An 18521-nucleotide genomic window follows, 5' to 3' on the forward strand; every position below is an offset into this window, starting at 1 on the left:
GCCGCTAGCAGGCTCATGGAACACCCGCGGACCGGTACCCTCTCGCCGTTGTTGGCACCGTCCAGTATTCCACAGGCTTGCTCCGAGTGGAGCACGTAGATCCACACAACAGAGACACTTAAGGGAAAGTTAACTGTTTATTACGTTCGCTAGCCTGCAAGCTAACGAGCTCAAGAGCTAAACGGCTTGCTCCACCGCGGCGAAGTCATTTAAAACATCAGCGCTTCGCTCTCAGTTGTTGTGTTAGTCTCCAATTAACACACACAGGAAAGTTAACCGTTTGATAAAATTTGCTAGCCCATGAGCTAATGAGCTAGCGAGCTAAGTAGCGGAACAGCTTGCTCTGCCGCGGTCAAGCAGTTTAAAACGTTGGTGCCTCTCCGAGTTGTTGTGTTAGTCCCCAATCAACACAAATACGGGAACGTTAGCTGTTTATTAAGCGTAACCTCAGTGGCACACGTTATTCAGCTAGCAGTTGAGGACAGCGAACGTCAATGTATATTTGATCCACAGGTGAAGGGCTCGTCTTCAGATGACCAACCACACGGCAGCCGGGTTTTGTCATCGGGTGCACACGTGACGTGCACGACATTTAAATCGGCACAAGCGTGTGACACACGCACTTTGTTGTGAACGTCACGCCTGTGGACGTAACATCACGCCCACCGTCTTTGTTTATTTTAAAATATTTTTTCCTCCCCAAAAAGTTGATTTCATGTTTGGTTTTCCCTTCGATTGTCATGCGGTGTCCTGCGAAGGCGTGGTTGGAAGTGGGCGTGGCTTCCTGCAGACAGCCAATGAGAAGCAAAGGCACTTCAATGCGCGGCAGCCACCAGCGGGGGGCGCCGCCTCGTCACCGTCGCTCCGGTCTGGGCGGGATCGTGGGACGCGACGGAGGACGACGACCACCACGGCTAGAAAAAATAAAATAAAAAGGCACGCTTACTACTTCCTGTTTGGCATCAACATTGAAAAACAAAACACACGGGGCCTCACTCACTAACAGTGCACATATATGTGGAAATGTAACGCACAATTGTGATTCATCAATACGTTCGTACTTGAGTTTGTGCAAACAAATTTAGAAGCTCCTCAGATCACGCGTACAGACACATAATGAAGGGTCAGCTTTCAAAATAACTCAAGATGTCCAACAGAGATCCACTCTTCGACAACAAACGGTTTGAAGCAAGCAACAGATTTTCTTTTTCCAGCGCAAACGCCTCTCGTGCATAAAAATGACCATTGAGAAATGGCACAAAACTGCTGAAGGGCAAACCGACATAAAGTGCAAGAACTCGTTGTGGAATGTTTTTCCACCGAAATCAACTTCCTCAAAGATTGTCATGTTGTACAATGTTGCTACATTGAAGATGAAAAACCCCAATGAAGATGAAAAATTCAGGAAGACGTTTTCCCTTGCCCGGACACGGGCCACCGGGGCCCCCCTCTGGAGCCAGGCCCGGAGGTGGGGTTCGAAGCAGAGCGCCTGGTGGCCGGGCCTGCACCCATGGGCCCACCTGTGGGAGGGGCCATAGGGGTCGGGTGCATCGACCTCGCAGGGACCTTAGCGATCCGATCCCCGGCTACAGAATCTGGAATGTCACCTCTCTGGCAGGGAAGGAGCTGGGAAGGAGCTGGTGTGCAAGGTCGAGAAGTTCCGACTAGATATAGTCGGGCTCGCCTCCACACACGGCTTGGGCTCTGGTACCAGTCTTCTTGAGAGGGATTGGACTCTCTTCCACTCTGGAGTTGCCCGCGGTGAGAGCCATGCCTTTTTGGCCTGTGGGACTCCTGAGGCAGCTGATGGGTACCGGCTGGCCAAGCAGAATGCAGCTTTGGTGGTCGCTGAAGCAAAAACTCGGGCATGTGAGGAGTTCGGTGAGGCCATGGAAAAAGACTTACGGACGGCTTCGAGGAAATTCCGGTCCACCGTCTGGCGTCTCAGGATGGGGAAGCAGTGCACCATCAACAATGTGTATAGTGGATGGGGCGCTGCTGACCTCGACTCGGGACGTCGTGAGTCAGTGGGGAGAATACTTCGAAGACCTCCTCAATTCCACCGACACGCCTTCCCCCGAGGGAGCAGAGTCTTGAGTTCTCTGAGGCGGACTCTCCTATCTCTGGGGTTGAGGTCACCGAGGTGGTTAAAAAGCTCCTCGGTGGCAAGGCCCCGTGGGTGGATGAGATTCGCCCGGAGTTCCTCAAGGCTCTGGATGTTGTGGGGCTGTCCTGGTTGAGACGCCTCTGCAACAACGCATGGACATGGGGCACAGTGTCTCTAGAAAAATCAATCAGGGCTGACGTGTTTCTATGTTATTCTTCTCTAATGAAGAAGAACCGGTGGAAGCGCTACGAAGTGACTGATCAGGTATTGTAGAGGAAGCACTTTTATAAAGTTCAAAAATTAATCAATAAACATGCGGCCCAGGATTTGCCCGTCCCTCCATTAGTGAATGAAGCCCAATGTTAGCAACATGATGCCAACACACACGCGCACACACACACACACACACGCAACATAATGTTGGCAACAACAAGCCATGTGTGAAAATGCTTCCAGGCTAACGCACTCAGCTACTTCTGATTGGTCAACAGAGCGTGTTGCGACGGTTCCAACCTGTTAGCGGACGCTGTGCACGACGCGGTGGCCAGATGGGTGGGGGGCGGAAGAAGCAAGGGCTTTTTGGGCTCTGCTGGTTTGGACGGAGCTGATGCCTGACAAGAGAATTGTGGGACATTACAACACACACACACACACGTACTTCCTACATCTAGGCAAATGCTACGAGGTGACCCTGACGCATGTACCTGACTCGGGGGCACGGGGTCAGGGGGGAGGGGCTTAGTGGGCGGAGCTGGTTGGCTTGCTAGCGGCTGAATGTTCGCAAGGACGACAAAGAGAAGAAAGTCAGGAAACGTGCAAATGCTGACATGCGCGCACAGTAGCAAAGATATGAAAACATGCTAATGCTAACATGTGCGTGGAGTAGCAAAGATATGAAAACATGCTGACGCTAACGTGCGTGGAGTAGCAAAGATATGAAAACATGCTAATGCTAACATGCATGAAGTGAAGCTATAAAGCATGCTTATGCTACCAAACACAAATGAATACTGAATTTTGTTTTCAGTATGCTACATTCATGTGTAGTGAAGAAATAAAATGTGCTAATGCTAATGTAGCATAGTTTATTAAGTTATGAATTATACTGTTTCAGCATTTATTTAGTGTTGATTTCTAATAGAGCCGATGCTCAGAGTGTGGATAGGTTGTATTTTACTGGTTATTTGTTGAAGTTTTTAAAACATTTTATGATGATGAATTCGGCTGCAAAGTTTCACTCTGACCAGCAGGGAGCAGTGTTCACTGCCTTGCGTGGAGGGCCACAGGAGAGGCCCGCATTCGAAAGCAAAGAAGAAAAGCCACATGCAATGTTGGACCAGCGAACTTCCATCCATCCATTTTCCGTACCGCTTTATCCTCACAAGGGTCGCGGGCGTGCTGGAGCCCATCCCAGCTATCTTCGGGCGAGAGGTGGGGTACACCCTGAACTGGTCGCCAGCCAATCGCAGGGCACATAGAAACAAACAACCATTCGCGCACACATTCAAACCTATGGGCAATTTAGAGTCTCCAATGAACCTACCATGCGTGTTTTTGGGATGTGGGAGGAAACCGGAGTGCCGGGAGAAAAGCCACGCAGGTGCGGGGAGAACATGCAAACTCCACACAGGCGGGGCCGGGACTTTAACCGCGGTCCTCAAAACCGTGAGGCAGCTGTGCTAACCAGTCGTCCACCGTGCCGCCCAGCGAACTTTATAAACAAATGTTTATATTTATGGGTTTTACAGATTAACAATTTAGTTAGTAATAGTTTCCAATTAAATGTGTAGCGACAGACAAATCCTGTGTGCACGACACTATGCTAACAAGCACCAGTGAAGACAGAAGACATAAAACATCCTAATGCCAGCATTGGATGCTATCTTCCGGCCATGTTGTGTCATTGCGACATCTGAAGCTAAACGTTAGCATGCAACGAGTTTGCTGGCTAAACGGCTAGAAGAAGTCAAGCAGGAAGTCGAAAGCGAGGAATGTTTAAAACATTGATTTTTGGTGGATGTCACAATTTTTAATCTTCTGATTAAATAAATAAAATAAATAAATAAAATAAAGAAATTGTTAGGGCCAGTCAGAGCGCATCCTACAATGACCTCATTTCATTAGTGTTGGGCACTTGTCTCTACTGCCAGCCGAGAGCGACATATCCTCACGCAATGACAGTCAGTCATTGTTTTTATGCAGCCAATCAATGGTCAGTTTTCTCCTGCTCTACCAGTCAATGGTGAGCATGTTTCCTGTACAACCAATCAATGGTCAGCGTGCTTCCTGTCCAACCAATGGGTCGTACCTGAACACCTCTGGTGGGAGGGGCGGGTGGAAGAGGCTTTGTAGGCGGAGCCGGACGCTGAAGTCACAACAACAAATTAGCCAACATTTCAGACCCGACAGCAACAGTCTAGAATACGCTACTAAAACATTTCAGAACACTACACAACATTCGACACACTATTTGAGAATGTGCCACAACATTCTAGAACATTCTATGAAAACATTCAAGTCCCTCAACAACATTCGACACAATATTTGAGAAGGTGTTACAACATTCTAGGACATTCTACTAGAACATTCAAGGCACTTCACAACATTCTACACACTATTTGAGAACATGCTACAACATTGTAGAGCTTTCCACTTCAACACTCTGGAACACTACACAACATTCTACACAGATTTCTACAACACAACTGGATTCTACGACACTACACAGCATTCTGCTACACACTAGACCATTCTACTAGAAGATTCTAGACACCACACAACATTCTACACACTATTTGAGAACATTCTTGACACTACACAACATTCTACACACTAAAAACGTGCTACAACATTCTAGAGCATTATACTAGAACATTCTTGACACTACACAACTTTCTACACACTATTTAAGAACCTGCTACAATATTCTAGAACAGGGGCCACCAACCTTTTTGAAAGCGAGAGCTACTTGGTAATGATCTGGAACATTCCGTACTATTTGAGAACATGCTAAAACTTTGCACAACAACACTCTGGAACACTACACAACATTCTAGAGCACAACTGCATTCTACAACACTCTAGAGCACTACATAGCATTCTGCCCAGTATTCTAGAATGCGACTACATTCTACACACTATTTAAGAACCTGATACAACATTCTAGAAGATTCTATTAGATCATCTTGCCACTACACAACATTCTACACGCTATTTGAGAAAATGCTACAACATTCTAGAACAGGGGTCACCAACCTTTTTGAAAGAGAGAGCTACATCTTGTTACCGATCTAGAACATTCCACCCTATTTGAGAACATGCAACAACATTCTAGAGCTTTCCACTACAATACTCTGGAACACGACACAACATTCTACACAGAATTCTATAACACAACTGGATTCTAAAAGACTACACGGCATTCTGCGTAGTACATTCTAGAATACTAATGCACTGTATTTGTTTACGGAATCAACTCGTGGCTACAGCGCGAGGTAGTTACCCTTCCTGCTGCTTAGCTAATATGTTCCACGTGGGAACTTAGAACGCCCCTGTACTGCACGGTAAAAATCAGAAGACAAATATACGTAATTTTTTTTACAAGCTGTCTGCGACCCACTTTTGAGTCCACGACGAGAATTTCTGCTCTAGAACACAAAGCAACATTTGAGATGTAATTTTCTACAACACCCACTGACATGAGAACATTGTGGAATTTTTGACACAATTTTCCTAACCCTGAAAGGCTTACAACACTCCACCGCAGTCTAGAACAGTAGAACAAAGATTCTCAACTGGTGGGTGCTTTTGGTGGTACATAAAATACTGTGTGTATGTGTTTTCAGAGGCTACTTTAAAAAATGTTTTTTTGATTGCTCTTCACGTTCATCAAGTGGGTTGCGACTGTGCAACAAAAGGAAAATGCGGGTCCAGGGTGACAACAGGGGAGAACCACTGCTTTAGAATCCTCATGAGAACAATCTAGCGCACCACACAACATTCTGGAACATTCTCAACTCACCTGATGGGTCGGGACTAGGGTTGGGCATCGTTCGAATTTGAGCGATTTCGGTTCCAAACGATTCTCGGTTCCGATTCTTTTAGGGGGCTGGGTCAAAATGGTTTGCATGTCTTAAATCAAGGGTGTCCAAATGATGAACATCCATTTTCTTAGCAGCCCGCAGCATTGACTAAAACGACCGTTTGACTCGAGGTTCTTTATAACCAGTATCAATAGCAGACCTATGAACTCAAAGGTAATGTGTGGAACCAACACAATTGACTTAATATTCATTAATTAATGTTTCAGCTAAGAGTAAAATATAGCCTTGTTCAAAGTTATTTGGGACTGTTTTACCACGTCAAATGGTTTCTATGTGCAAGTTTTAACTTGACTTCCCGTTTTAAGCTTGTAGCCTTTTTATTTGGAAGGGTACGCACCAGAACTCAATTTGGCACGAAAAGTAACTTTGCACGGCACTGGTGATTTGATTTGATTTTTTTAAATGAATGTAACCAAATGCTGTAAAACGCCGATTCCTTTCCCTCCTCACTGACGAGGCACAAGGTTAGTGTTTGTGATACTATGAGACGATGATGTGAATTTTGTCCCAATTCATTGTGATGTAAAGTTGCTACGGCGAAGTTTTATCTCAATGTTAAGCTTTTTTTTTTTTCTTTCTGTTATCGGCTCTTACGTTGGTTTGAAGACTAAAATAAACGCTAAAAGCCATCAGTGCCAAAGTGCAAGCAACCGTTGACCCTGTTAGCTGTCTCAATGTTGGCATCGACGTATTTGGCGTCCGACGCTACACATCGTGAAAGCCTCCTTTGCACAATGTCATCTTATTCCAAGTGTTGCGCTGAGGCGACTGGTCGTTCATTTGAACAAAGTTAAAACACTTTTGTTCGTTGCTGCCGCCGTCGGGCACGAGCACGTCTTCGTGCGCGTTCTTCTTCGTTGTTTTTCCCCACTTCTTCGCGGTTGAAGGACTGGAGGCATCGAAACTGGGAACCGAAATTTTTAGATTTGAACGGTTCCGGGAGAACCGGAACGTTAGTCCCGGTTCCAATCGGTTCTCGATTCTCGACGCCCAACCCGAGTCGGGACCCAAAAGTAGGTCACGGACAACTAGCAAAAAATTACATCGGTCATATTCGTATTCAGATTTGTTTCATTCACACATGGAATATATTAGATATATGACAGGAAGTGTTACTCACACTAGTCTAGTCACTAGTTGACGCCGTAATCAAATACGATGCAGCTCAGCCTCTGGCTAGCGGGGAACATGGCTCCAAATATGCTTTTGGCGGTATGCCGAACTCACTCGAAACCGCATTTACCGTGCAGTACATGTTTTCAAGAGCTATTTTTTAACAAAAAAATGCTTTTATTGTTCTTAACTTCTATAAGTGGGTCTCGACAGCAACAATAGGAAATTGCGGGTGCCAGGATGACAACAGTTGAGAGCTCGTGTTCTAAAGCGCCGCTGAATTCGTTAGACATAGACAGGACGTGGCCATGCCAGACAGGAAGTAGTTTACCTGCGGCGAGGGGTTTAGTGGAGGGGTGGGGGGGAGTGGCTTAGTGGGAGGAGCAGGTCTGTCAAGAAGCTGATTGGAGAGAAAACAGGAAGTAGCAGAGCGATGTCACCCGCACGTCGTGCTCGCAAACTCGTCGACTTCCCGTTTGTGTTTAATACCTCCTTGAGGGGCGGAGTCTCGGGGGCGTTGACGTGGAACCTCAGCGGCCGGACTTGATCCACGTTGCGCTCTGAACTGCGCTCCGTCGCCGGGGTCCTGGACAGCCCCGACATCACATGATCAGACTTTCTCTCATACACACACACACACACACACACACAAACACTGCATGTTTACCGGTTATGTGAGGATTTGCGAAAGAGTTTGTTGTCTCCCAAAGTCAAACACGCGCGACGCACACGAGGGAGGCGAAGAGCGAGGAAGAGGAGAAGTGCTGGCACGACAAAGAGGAAGAGCACCAGCAGGGCCACCAGGACCGGATCCGACTCTACACACACGCACGCACGCACGCACACACACACGCGCGCACTTTGATTCGAAGGGCAGTCACTTCTGTGTGTGTGCGCGTGCGCGCGTACCTGCGGCGGCGCGTGCGGGTCCGCTGTCCACGCTGCCCCCGTGCCCGGCATACGCGCAGTCGGGCGGCGCCCATCCCGGTCGGCAGTGGCAGTTGTTGTTGCTGTTGCAGACCTGAGAAGACAGGAAGGGCTGAGCGGTCGCCACGACAACGGGCGGCGGCCGAGAGAGCGAGCGAGCGGCGGCCGCTCACGCCGTGGCCGTTGCATTTCCTGCGGCACTCGTCCACGCCCAAGACGGACACGTCCTGACACTTGTTGTCCAAGCAGGCCTGCGAACACAACGGCCGCGTTGAGGCATTTTCAAATCGTGGATTCGCAAAGCCAAAACAAAAACATCTTTTACTCCCAAATCGCTTCACACCGCTTCCCCGTGTGATGCGTCATTCAGACGATAGTTTGGCTTTAACTTGCAATACTAATTGTTCTAAAAAGAGCTTCAAGCTGTTTGATGCCATGATCCCAGCTGAGGTTTACTGTCAAACTGAACATAAAGCAAGACGATTACACTTTGTGTACCGTATTTTCACCACTTAAAAGTCCATTTTCTCCAAAATGGACGGATAATGCCTTATAATGCGGCGCGCCTTATGTGTGCACAGAGTTCCAAAATCTATAAATGTGCGATGAGCGCTCCGCTTGACTGACTGGGAGCATTTCCTGCCGACACGCTGCTAATACAGAGGAAAAGCGGACGTGGCTGAGGACAGCGTGCGGACGTAAAGGGGGAAGGGTGCGCGTGAAAGAGGACGCTAAAGCCACGCCCCCAGTAGGTATATAGCGCCGGTATGCGCATTGTGCAAAACAACATCGGTTTGGCTAAGGACCCCCGAAAACGACTGCGGTCAAGCCAGCCGCCGCTCGTAAAGTAGCGGTCAAGCCAGCCGCCCCTAATTTTGTTCATACTCGGCGTTACGGTAACAAGTTGCCAACTCGTGGCGAAAGCCGCCTTCAAAATAAAAGCTTCCCAATAATACGGACGTCAGTGCTCTTCGGTTAAGGAATGCAAGCAGCAAGGTTCATTTGAATCTTGTGAGGCATTAAAAAATGTAGCTTATTTGATATCGTATGACAAATAAATGGTAACTGGACTGCACTTGTATAGCGCTTCATCGACACCATCGCAGTGCCCAACGCGCTTTACAAAGCCTCACATTCACGCGCACATTCATGAACCCATGGGCGACTGCTGCCGTGGGAGGCGCTGCCAGGCCCACCGGGAGCAAATTAGGGTTCGGCGTCTTGCCCGAGGACACTTGGACGTGCGGACGGTCGCAGCAGGGATTCGAACCTGTTCTACCTGCGTGTACTCCCCGTGCCTGTGGCTTTTTCTCCATGTACCCCGCTTTCCTCGCGCATTCCCAAAACCTGCATTCTAGCTGAATTTATCAGCTATATATATTCATCAACTATTACATGACTTGGCACCCGCCGATTTACAGCAGTTGTACCGTACGCTCCATCCCGAAACCTACACTCGCAACACGCTGGTCTCTGGTGACTCCGAGAGCCAGAAAGAAGTCCACGGGCTCCACAGCATTTTCTATTCGGGCTCCAGTATTCTGGAATGCCTAGAACTGCTACCGCAGACGAAATGTTGAGATCCCAATTTAAGACTCATTTCTACTCTTTGGCATTTAGTTAAAGTACACCTAGCCTGTTTTACTGCCACTCGCCCTATCGCCTCCCTCCTCGGCTCCTGCTCAGAGAGGGCTAGGTGACGTTGACCGACTCTGAGGCCGTTGCTGTCTGGGTTCCGACAAGATCTGAGGGGGACTACCTCCCCGGAGTCGTTGCTATTGAGGATCCCGCTCCGACTGACCGGGCCAGGTGCTGAGCCGAAGGAGCCTAAACTGCGGCGTCTTTTGTGGTATCTTAATGAAGATTGTACAGCAGCAAACTATGTGATAAATGTTGCCGACTCGACATCCATCGCAGCCTGGTCATCCTTGAAGGGGGAATCCCCCCAGGCTCCATCTGCAGTCCCTTCTCAAGGTTTCTTTCCCCAAATGGGGTTTTGAGTTTTTCCTTGCCCAATGTGGGGTTTCGATTATGGGATGTCATCAATCATTGCCAACTGTGGGCCTGTGAAGCCCTTGGAGACTCTTTTGGGATTAAGCCCGGAACAAATCAACTTGACTTGACTTTGACATTGAAGACTAAATGGTCTATAGGGGTGAATGAATGCTCGCTTGGCTAAATGTGCCCTGCGATTGGCTGGCGACCAGTTCACCTCTCGTCAGATGGGATCGTCTCCAGCGCACCCCAAAGTGACCCGTCAGGAGGAGAAGTGCTACGGAGAACCAAGTTTGGATCTTTTCAACCAGGAATGGACAACTGCCGCATGCGGCCCGTGAGCACACCTGGAGTGGCCCCTCAATTCATTTTAGGGAAAAAAATACAACTTTTTTAAAGCAAGCGTGCCCAGCGCCCACACTCAAGAGTGGTCTCTACCTAACAGAGCAGTTTTAAGATGTAATAACAGCATTCACCACTAGATAATCGACATCGCTTACTATCATGCCAGATCGTTTCCATCAGAGAAGAGCAGTGACTTAGTGATGAAAGTCAGCAGGTAGAGAGGCGTTACTAGGACTCCCGCTGCTTTCCTGGCAGGACGCAGCCTGCTGCAATATCACTTGCTCCACAACCGACGCACCGCTGCACTATGATTGGCTGCTGTATCCCTGAAGAACACGCCCTTCTGCTTCCAGACAGGAAAAGAAGTATGTGACTTAAATGTGGCGGCGTTAAAAGGTTTCCCACTAACCCTAACCCACCATAATCCCAACCTTAACCCATCCTAAACCGCCTTAAACCCAAACCCTATCCCTAAATCTAAACCACAACAAACTTCTTTTGATTTCGTACAAATGTAATACGTTTGGGAAGGTCATCTCGTTACATCTGCGTAGCTTGCCCGTCCCGCGAAGCAGGAGGCAATCATGCTTCAAACTATGTGGTAACCCTAATAACATGAGGAATGACGCAATGGCTAAAAGCTGCGCTAAGACAAAACCTGACCAAGAAAATTGCCGTCGCATGAGGCCCCATTGGTAGCGCGGACAACCATTTTGTTGCCCATCCCCGTTTTAAATTGAGACTAAATGAGTCCAAACTTGCACTCTCTGTCAATCTGTGTTGTGTCGCTTTACTTGTCCATTAAAGATATTTTTGCACGGGTGGGTTGGGGTCGGGGGGGATCAGGGGGGCGGGTTGCAGGCCTGACCTTGTCGGGGCCGCAGGCGGTGCCCTGCGCCACGGAAGCGGGGTCGGACACGTCGTCTCCCAGGTGGAAAAACGTCCCGCGGCACACCAGGTCGTGGAGCTCGAAGCGCACCGTGGTGGTCAGGATCTCGGTGTTTGTGCCCAGCAGGGGGCGCTCAAGGCCACCCTGACACTGGATCCTGCCGCACTGCACGTCACTGCAACGCAACACGCAAAGTACGGACGTGCCCCCACACGTGGGCAGCGGGGATGGCAGAGCAGACAAGACAAGATCTATGCATGCACACACATACATACACACACACTCAGTGTGTCTGACTGACTTGTGTGCGCAGGTGGCATACGACCCGTTGCTAAGCTGCCCGCAGTTTCCGTATTTATTTCCTTGTTTGTTGACGGACGAGAAGCAGACAGCCGGTGCAGCGGTGGCGTCTGACCAGGCGAGGTCGTCGTTAGTCACTTGCGTCACTCGAATGACGAGTTAGCTTAGTGCGACTTACTCGGTCCCCAAAGCGTCTGGCACTGCGTGCGCATGCTGGCGCAGGCGCCGCTGTAGCAGTAGGTGGCGCCATCCTCACAGGGCTCGCCGTTCTGAACATAGACATTGGGCGGGCAGAAGGGGGAGGAGCCCGTGCAGAACTCGGGTAGGTCGCACTCTCCGATGGGCTCCCGGCACACGGACCCCGCCGCCCGCAGCTGCGAACGCGAAGAGACCTTAAGCCAAATAGCTAGGACACGGACTAAATGCACAAAGGTGGCGCCCACCTCGCAGTCCTGGCAGCAGACGCCGTCGGCCGAGCACCGGGCGCCGGGGTGCAGTCGACACGTGGACGCGTTGCAGCAGGGGTCCTGGCACTCCTGACCGATCGGAGCACAGCAGGCTGCGGTTATGCGCGAGACCCACCTGTGGCGCGGCGGCCGCCGGCCGGGCTCATACCTCGAGCAGGCCGCAGTCGCACTCCTCGCCGGGCTCCACGTAGAGGTTGCCGCAGCGGGGCCCGCCCAGGAGGCGCTCGGGCGGCGGCACGTTGAACAGACACATGCCGCCGCCCCGAAGCAGACTGACAGACAGGTCGGACGCGCTGCAGCTGCTGAACTGCTGACCCGGCAGAAACCTTGGGCAAGGGGCGGTGGGTTTAAGGCAGCAGGTCAATGGGACGTCAACAGGAAGTCAGTAAGCGGGTTGAAGTCAGGGTTGAGTTGCGTGCCGGTGCTGACCCGGTGGAGGGTTCCATGATGCAGCCGCCCATGCGAGGCTGGTTGGTGCAGTGGCATCGGCGCTCGCGGGTGTCGTGGCTCATGCCCAGATTGTGTCCCAGCTCGTGAGCCACCGTGGACGCCACGCCCAGAACACTGACCAGGTGGTCCTGGTCACAATGGCAGCGTGTTGCTATGGCGACAGTGGGTGACGACAACAATGCCATTGCAGCACTCACCACGTTGACGCCTCCCGAGCGGTCTCTGGAGCACATGGACGCCTGCGCCGCCATGCCCACTGTGGTGCCATCCAAGGCACTGCCCCTGACATCACACAAACAGTAGATCAACAGGAAGCCAGATAGAGGTCAGCAGCAGTGGCGTGCAAAGCTCCGCTGATGCCCAGGGCGCACAGGAGAAGTGTATATATCACCTAAACCGGTTTGCGATGGATGCATACTGGCTGTTGATGCCCCATAAAAACAATCGTATGCCTCCTAAAGCCGAACAATCACGCTCTAGCCGATTGTCAAGGTGGGGCAGGGGGTGCTTAGTCACGTTCCATGTACAGCCGCTGTTTATACTGCCGAAAGATTTTCGTTCACGTGACTTTTATGCAGCTCAAGTCAATCGCCACCGGGAAGGGGGGCAGGGTGGTTTGGATGCGCGGGTGGATGCCCCCCCCCCCCCCCCCCCCCCCCTCATTTGCACGCCACTGGTCAGAGCAGCAAGTCAGCAGAAAGTCAAGAGGTCAACGCCTTCGACAGGAAGTCAGATAGAGGTTGACAGGAAGTTAGCAGGACTTCAAGAGCAAATCGAGTCAGCAGAAGGTCAACTGGTGGTGGCAGGACGTACATGACGAGCTGCGCGTTGTCGTGACTAAGGCGTGGCAGGAGCTCCCTTGTCCGCCAGAGCAGGAAGTTGTTGAGTGTGGCGCTCGGGTTCTTCTCCACGCGGATTTTGTCCCGGTCGCTCCAGACCTCCAAACCAGTCAGTGCCACGCGCACCTTCAGAGGGCGGTAGAACTGACACACACACACACACACACATTGAAATGTGAGAGAGAGAGGTGAGCCATTCGTTTTGGGGGTCCTGCTGTTGTTGTCATGGTGACGGCAGGTTCCAAGGTCTCACCCAGTCCACCTGATTGGCCACATCCAGCATGCGGTAGATGATGGTCTTGTTGTTCTTCTGGTAGTTCAAGAACTGCACAACAACAAGGACACAGGTTGACACAGCAATCGCAGTGCGGCGGTCAAACACGTCACGTGTCCACTCACCTCCTGGTGGTCCGCCACCAGAACCAGCTCGATGTATTTTGTCTCGGACAGGAGATCCCGCTTGTTCTGCCCGCACACACATAGAAACCGATGCGGGGTGGTCTTACTGACTTTATGTTGTGCCGCATTGTTTTTCTTACTCTGTGTTGAGCGTGAGCGCCGGCGTGCCGGCGTGTGTCGCCACGCTCGTGCGTCACCCCGCAGCCCCTCACCGCCTCGTCCGCCACAGGACCACTTGAAAAGATCAGGTGGTGTCCCACATATTCTCCTCCACCTGCGCTGGCCTCGCCTCCTTCGCCATTGTGGCGGAGCTCCTGCGGCTGAACCTCAAAACTCAGCGAGGCGTTGACGGCGATCACGCCGCTGAGGAGGAAGACGACGTCATCACTTTTCACATGCGGTCAGGGCCAGCAAGGCTTTCTCTGCCGGCCTGAACATGATCACGATGTACCAGAGGTGTCACTCGAGTCACACGACTCGGGACTCAAGTCACACGACTCGGGAATCGAGTCAAGTGACTCAAGTAACACGACTCGGGAATCGAGTCAAGTGACTCAAGTCACGTGACTCGGGAATCGAGTCACATAACGCGAATCACATGACTCGGGAATCGAGTCACATAACTCGAGTCATATGACCACACTGCATCGGTCATATGACTCAAGTCATGCCTTGGGAATCGAGTCAAATGACTCGAGTCATGCCTCGGAAATCGAGTCACATGACTCGGGAATCGAGTCACATAACTCGGGAATCTAGTCACATGACTTGGGACTCGAGTTACATGACTCGGGAATTCAGTCACATGACTCGAGTCACATGACTTGGGACTCGAGTCCCATGACTCGATCACGTGACTTGGGACTTGAATCCCATGACTCGAGTCATGTGATTTGGGACTCGAGTCACGTGACTTGGGACTCGAGTCATATGACCACACTGCATCGGTCATATGACTCAAGTCATGCCTTGGGAATCGAGTCATGCCTAGGGAATCGAGTCACATGACTCGGGAATCGAGTCACATGATTCGAGTCACATGACTCGGGAATCGATTCACATGACTCGAGTCACATAACTCAGGAATCTAGTCACATGACTTGGGACTCGAGTTACATGACTCGGGAATTCAGTCACATGACTCGAGTCACATGACTTGGGACTCGAGTCCCATGACTTGATCACGTGACTTGGGACTTGAATCCCATGACTCGAGTCATGTGACTTGGGACTCGAGTCAGATTCGGCTCATGGGACTCGAGTCACGTGACTTAGGACTCGAGTCAGATTCGGCTCATGGGACTCGAGTCACAAGTAACCCAGTCATAAAAAGTTATGTATTAAATTAAATAAAGGTTGAACATGATTTGCAAATCATTGTATTTTGTTTTTATTTATGTTTAACACAACGTCCCAACTTCATTGGAATTGGGGTTGTACTTCCTGCGGCTTCGGAGGAAGCATGGCTCATAAATCACAGTCTGGTTTGGTGCTGCCACAGAGAAGGACCAAATTCGACCACAACAGAGAGCCAAGACTAACGAAATGAAATGAATTACCCACCTACCCACTCTTAAGGACTTGCACGCTGCCAGAACGAAGAGTGTACAAAATCCTCAACTACTGGATGCTGTTCCAGGCTCACGTTTGTGCTACAAGGAGCAGGTTTGTTCATTTATTTAGCTCTGTATTTATTATTACCACTATTCCTAACAGAGTTTCCTTGTGAAACCTCACATTTCTTTGTTTCTAGCCATGAGTATTTGACTCTTTAGAAGAGGGATTCTCAAACTTTGGGTCCATCTAGGGACACCTTAGAGTGGTGACATTTTGCAGCCTAAAGATCCAGTTCTTGGTACTTCCTGGTAGACCCCACCCAGGTTCCTGGACCTGTCAAAACTACTACCCAAGTAGCAGGGTCCTCTGTGGGCCTCAATAAAATACCCCAGAACTAATTTTTTCCAAAAGGTCCAAGGTCCAGGGTAAAGTTCCTGCAGTGGAAAAGAGCTACAGGTCAACCTAGCCCAGCCCAAGGGCCTTCAGAATCCGTAGTTCCGACTCATGGAACATCAACGAGATTGGCAATGGGACTTTTTCTTCAGCATTTTCCCATCCTGATTGTTTGGTCTGAGCAAAACCCATTGCAGCCAAGTTGACTAGAGAAACCCGTCTGTAGCGATCTGCACACTTGGATATGCTTCACAATCAGCATCTCGGATGGACTTTTTCGTCATGTTATTGATTGTGCACAGTCGCATTTTCATTTCATATTGATGGTTTGTATAACTGTGTTGATGGCGGAATTTACAAATGGATTAAGTCAAGAAAGTCTACACTGACGGCCCACGTACAAAATGCACCGCCCGCCACTACTTGTTCCAGATGTGAAATGTCACGTGCACGTGTCCGAGAACAATGAGGACTTGTGTAGCATTGACGCTTGAACAAATCTGTTAATCCCTCCGAGGTCAGAGGTCCCCACCACCGACTCACCGGAGTCCTGAGCAGGTGCTGATTGCCACTCGAGAGCTCGGGAATCCTCTTACGTTCCCATGGTAATAACAATGCGTCTGTGGACACAAACAAACCAGCTCGGTCAGTCCGCCTGTCAGTCGAAGAGATGCCTTCAGGGACTCACCACGGGGTCGCCCGTCAGGGACACTCCGGTGCCGTTGGGGAGGTAGAAGAAAATGTTTGGCGCTTTGGGCAGGAGGTCGCTAAGGAAAAAGCACGGCAGTCAGTTTTTCCCAGCTGATGTGGCTCCATCTGCGCTCACTCACCGGTTCTTCTGCAGGTCCAACACGAGGACCTCACCTCTGACCTCCAGGCCACACTGCAGATGCTCCGGGTGACCGTCCTGAAAACATCAGCGCCATTAACAACCGCAACCAGGACACAATCAATCAACTACAACCACAAGCAACCAGGACCAAACCCAACCAGGACCATTCAACCAGTCCCTCCGGATTTGGGCGGGGCTAACAATATCCATTGTCCAATCGGTGGCTTTTCCTGTTCTTTCAGGTGACACTACTTCCTGTACAACAGACGCTTGACAGGAAGTCGGGTTTTTTTTCTTGAAATTTGATTATTTTCCTGGTCATGACATCACACAAGGAGTCAACTTGTCACACTCGAGTCCGAGAGGCACCCGCCTGCTCAACGGGTGCCTCTCGTCATCTTGTGTGCGTGTGGTTCGTGTGTCCGCGTGGGTGTGCTCCTATGTGATTGTGTGTGCGTGTTGGGGGATTTCTACAGGAAGTGATCTCAGACGTGTGCGTCCTTACACGCCCTCTTCAGGAACTTCCTGAGAGAAGGTCATGTGACTCACAAAGGATGACATACTCCTAGCAGCCATGATGAAGATGAAGATGAGGGAGTCGGCGCTCCTCGAGGTTTTCGCAATGCCGAAATGAATCCATTCCACACACACACAGAAAAACTGCCATAGCCGTGGAAAAAGTACTGCCAATAACCTTTGACCTGTTCTGACCTGCAGTGCCTCCTTCAGGCTCCGCCTCTGCCCACCCACTAGCACGAAGGGTCGAGTTCTCTCCAGCGGGGGGCTCCACCATCGCACACTACCTGAACACAACGCACACGTACACAGTGACAACACGATAGCAGTAGATCTAAAAAGTCTACACACCCCTCCGACCCCCATCTGAAATTTATTTGGGGTTAATGAGGAAGTTCAAATGGTGGCGTGAGTGTGAATGTGATTGGTTCATTGTGAACACAGCCACCTCCAGTTATAAGAGGGTGTGCACACTTGTGCAAACACATCTGCTCACTCCTTTCGCTAAGATTTTTAAATAATGGTGAAAATATTTTACAAAAGATTTATCTTGGTCTCATTTTTTTTTTTTATATCACAAAAACTTTGAAGCAGTAGCACTTCAACAAGAGCGTGAAGACTTTCTATACCACTGGCCACACACACCACCGACACACACTTGTGTGTTGTTTTAACACACTTGACCTCTCCTAATTTGGCGTAAGAGCACGTGACGTGCGCCGTCTGTGGGCGTGTCCACTGTCCAGTGGATATAATCGTCTGCGCACCCCGGCTCGAAAGCCGTCTTCGGTGAGGATGCGCGCGTTACCTGCGGTGTCCGGGCCGTGCGTTGGGTTCAAGGACCTGGCGTCCGTGAACGCAACGCCAGCGCTGATCAGCAGCAGCAGCGAGAGTGGCGGAAAAAGTTGTTTCATCTCGCCGCCATGGCTGCCTTCCTGTTTGTCGAGCGCCACATCCGTTGACGGCGTGAAACGGCGCCGAACCGAACCTGGTCTGACTGGCCGTCTGCCGTCGAACTCGGGGCACCTCACAACCGGAAGTATGTCGAGTCCACCTGCGTGTGGCCCGGTTCCGTCCCTGGCAGTCCAAAGTCGTCTGAAGTCCGTCACGAACGCACCTTTATAACGGACTCAGTGGTGACGTTATCGGCCGCGCAGGAAGTCGCAGAACGGGGCTTCAAAATAAAAGCACCTTTTTCAACTTGTTTTTTTCTTTTGAACTTGAAATGTTTGTGACGCTGTGAAAAAATGGAAACAAAAAAAACAAGAAACTTTAATTCCGCTTGACAC

General features: G+C 50.3%; 1 protein-coding gene across 20 annotated transcripts; it reads right to left on the minus strand.

The window, feature by feature from the left end:
• Nucleotides 1-124: 124 nt before the first annotated feature.
• Nucleotides 125-18349, minus strand: adam15 (ADAM metallopeptidase domain 15). 20 transcript variants are annotated; one of them, XM_061793923.1, is made up of 25 exons: nucleotides 18041-18344; nucleotides 17428-17519; nucleotides 16715-16791; nucleotides 16573-16651; nucleotides 16428-16504; nucleotides 14075-14297; nucleotides 13935-14000; nucleotides 13789-13860; nucleotides 13510-13679; nucleotides 12894-12978; nucleotides 12676-12824; nucleotides 12395-12572; nucleotides 12223-12315; nucleotides 11958-12153; nucleotides 11781-11889; nucleotides 11459-11654; nucleotides 8424-8501; nucleotides 8233-8344; nucleotides 7991-8141; nucleotides 7813-7909; nucleotides 7655-7723; nucleotides 4416-4472; nucleotides 2812-2877; nucleotides 2621-2718; nucleotides 125-914 (listed from the first exon to the last, which is right to left on the minus strand). In XM_061793923.1, exons 1-25 carry the CDS (start codon nucleotides 18144-18146, stop codon nucleotides 854-856), a joined length of 2757 nt encoding a protein of 918 aa, XP_061649907.1. In that variant the 5' UTR covers nucleotides 18147-18344; the 3' UTR covers nucleotides 125-853. The 20 variants fall into 20 exon arrangements, 11 of the variants coding, with proteins under 11 accessions (XP_061649907.1, XP_061649905.1, XP_061649903.1 ...); XR_009791307.1 differs by adding an exon at nucleotides 1906-2247 and having other exon boundaries at nucleotides 773-914; nucleotides 11459-11889; nucleotides 18041-18347; XM_061793921.1 differs by having other exon boundaries at nucleotides 11459-11889; nucleotides 14147-14297; nucleotides 18041-18346.
• Nucleotides 18350-18521: the final 172 nt, after the last annotated feature.

This window comes from Phyllopteryx taeniolatus, chromosome 13, assembly GCF_024500385.1.
Source record: "Phyllopteryx taeniolatus isolate TA_2022b chromosome 13, UOR_Ptae_1.2, whole genome shotgun sequence".
Taxonomy (NCBI): Eukaryota; Metazoa; Chordata; class Actinopteri; order Syngnathiformes; family Syngnathidae; genus Phyllopteryx; species Phyllopteryx taeniolatus.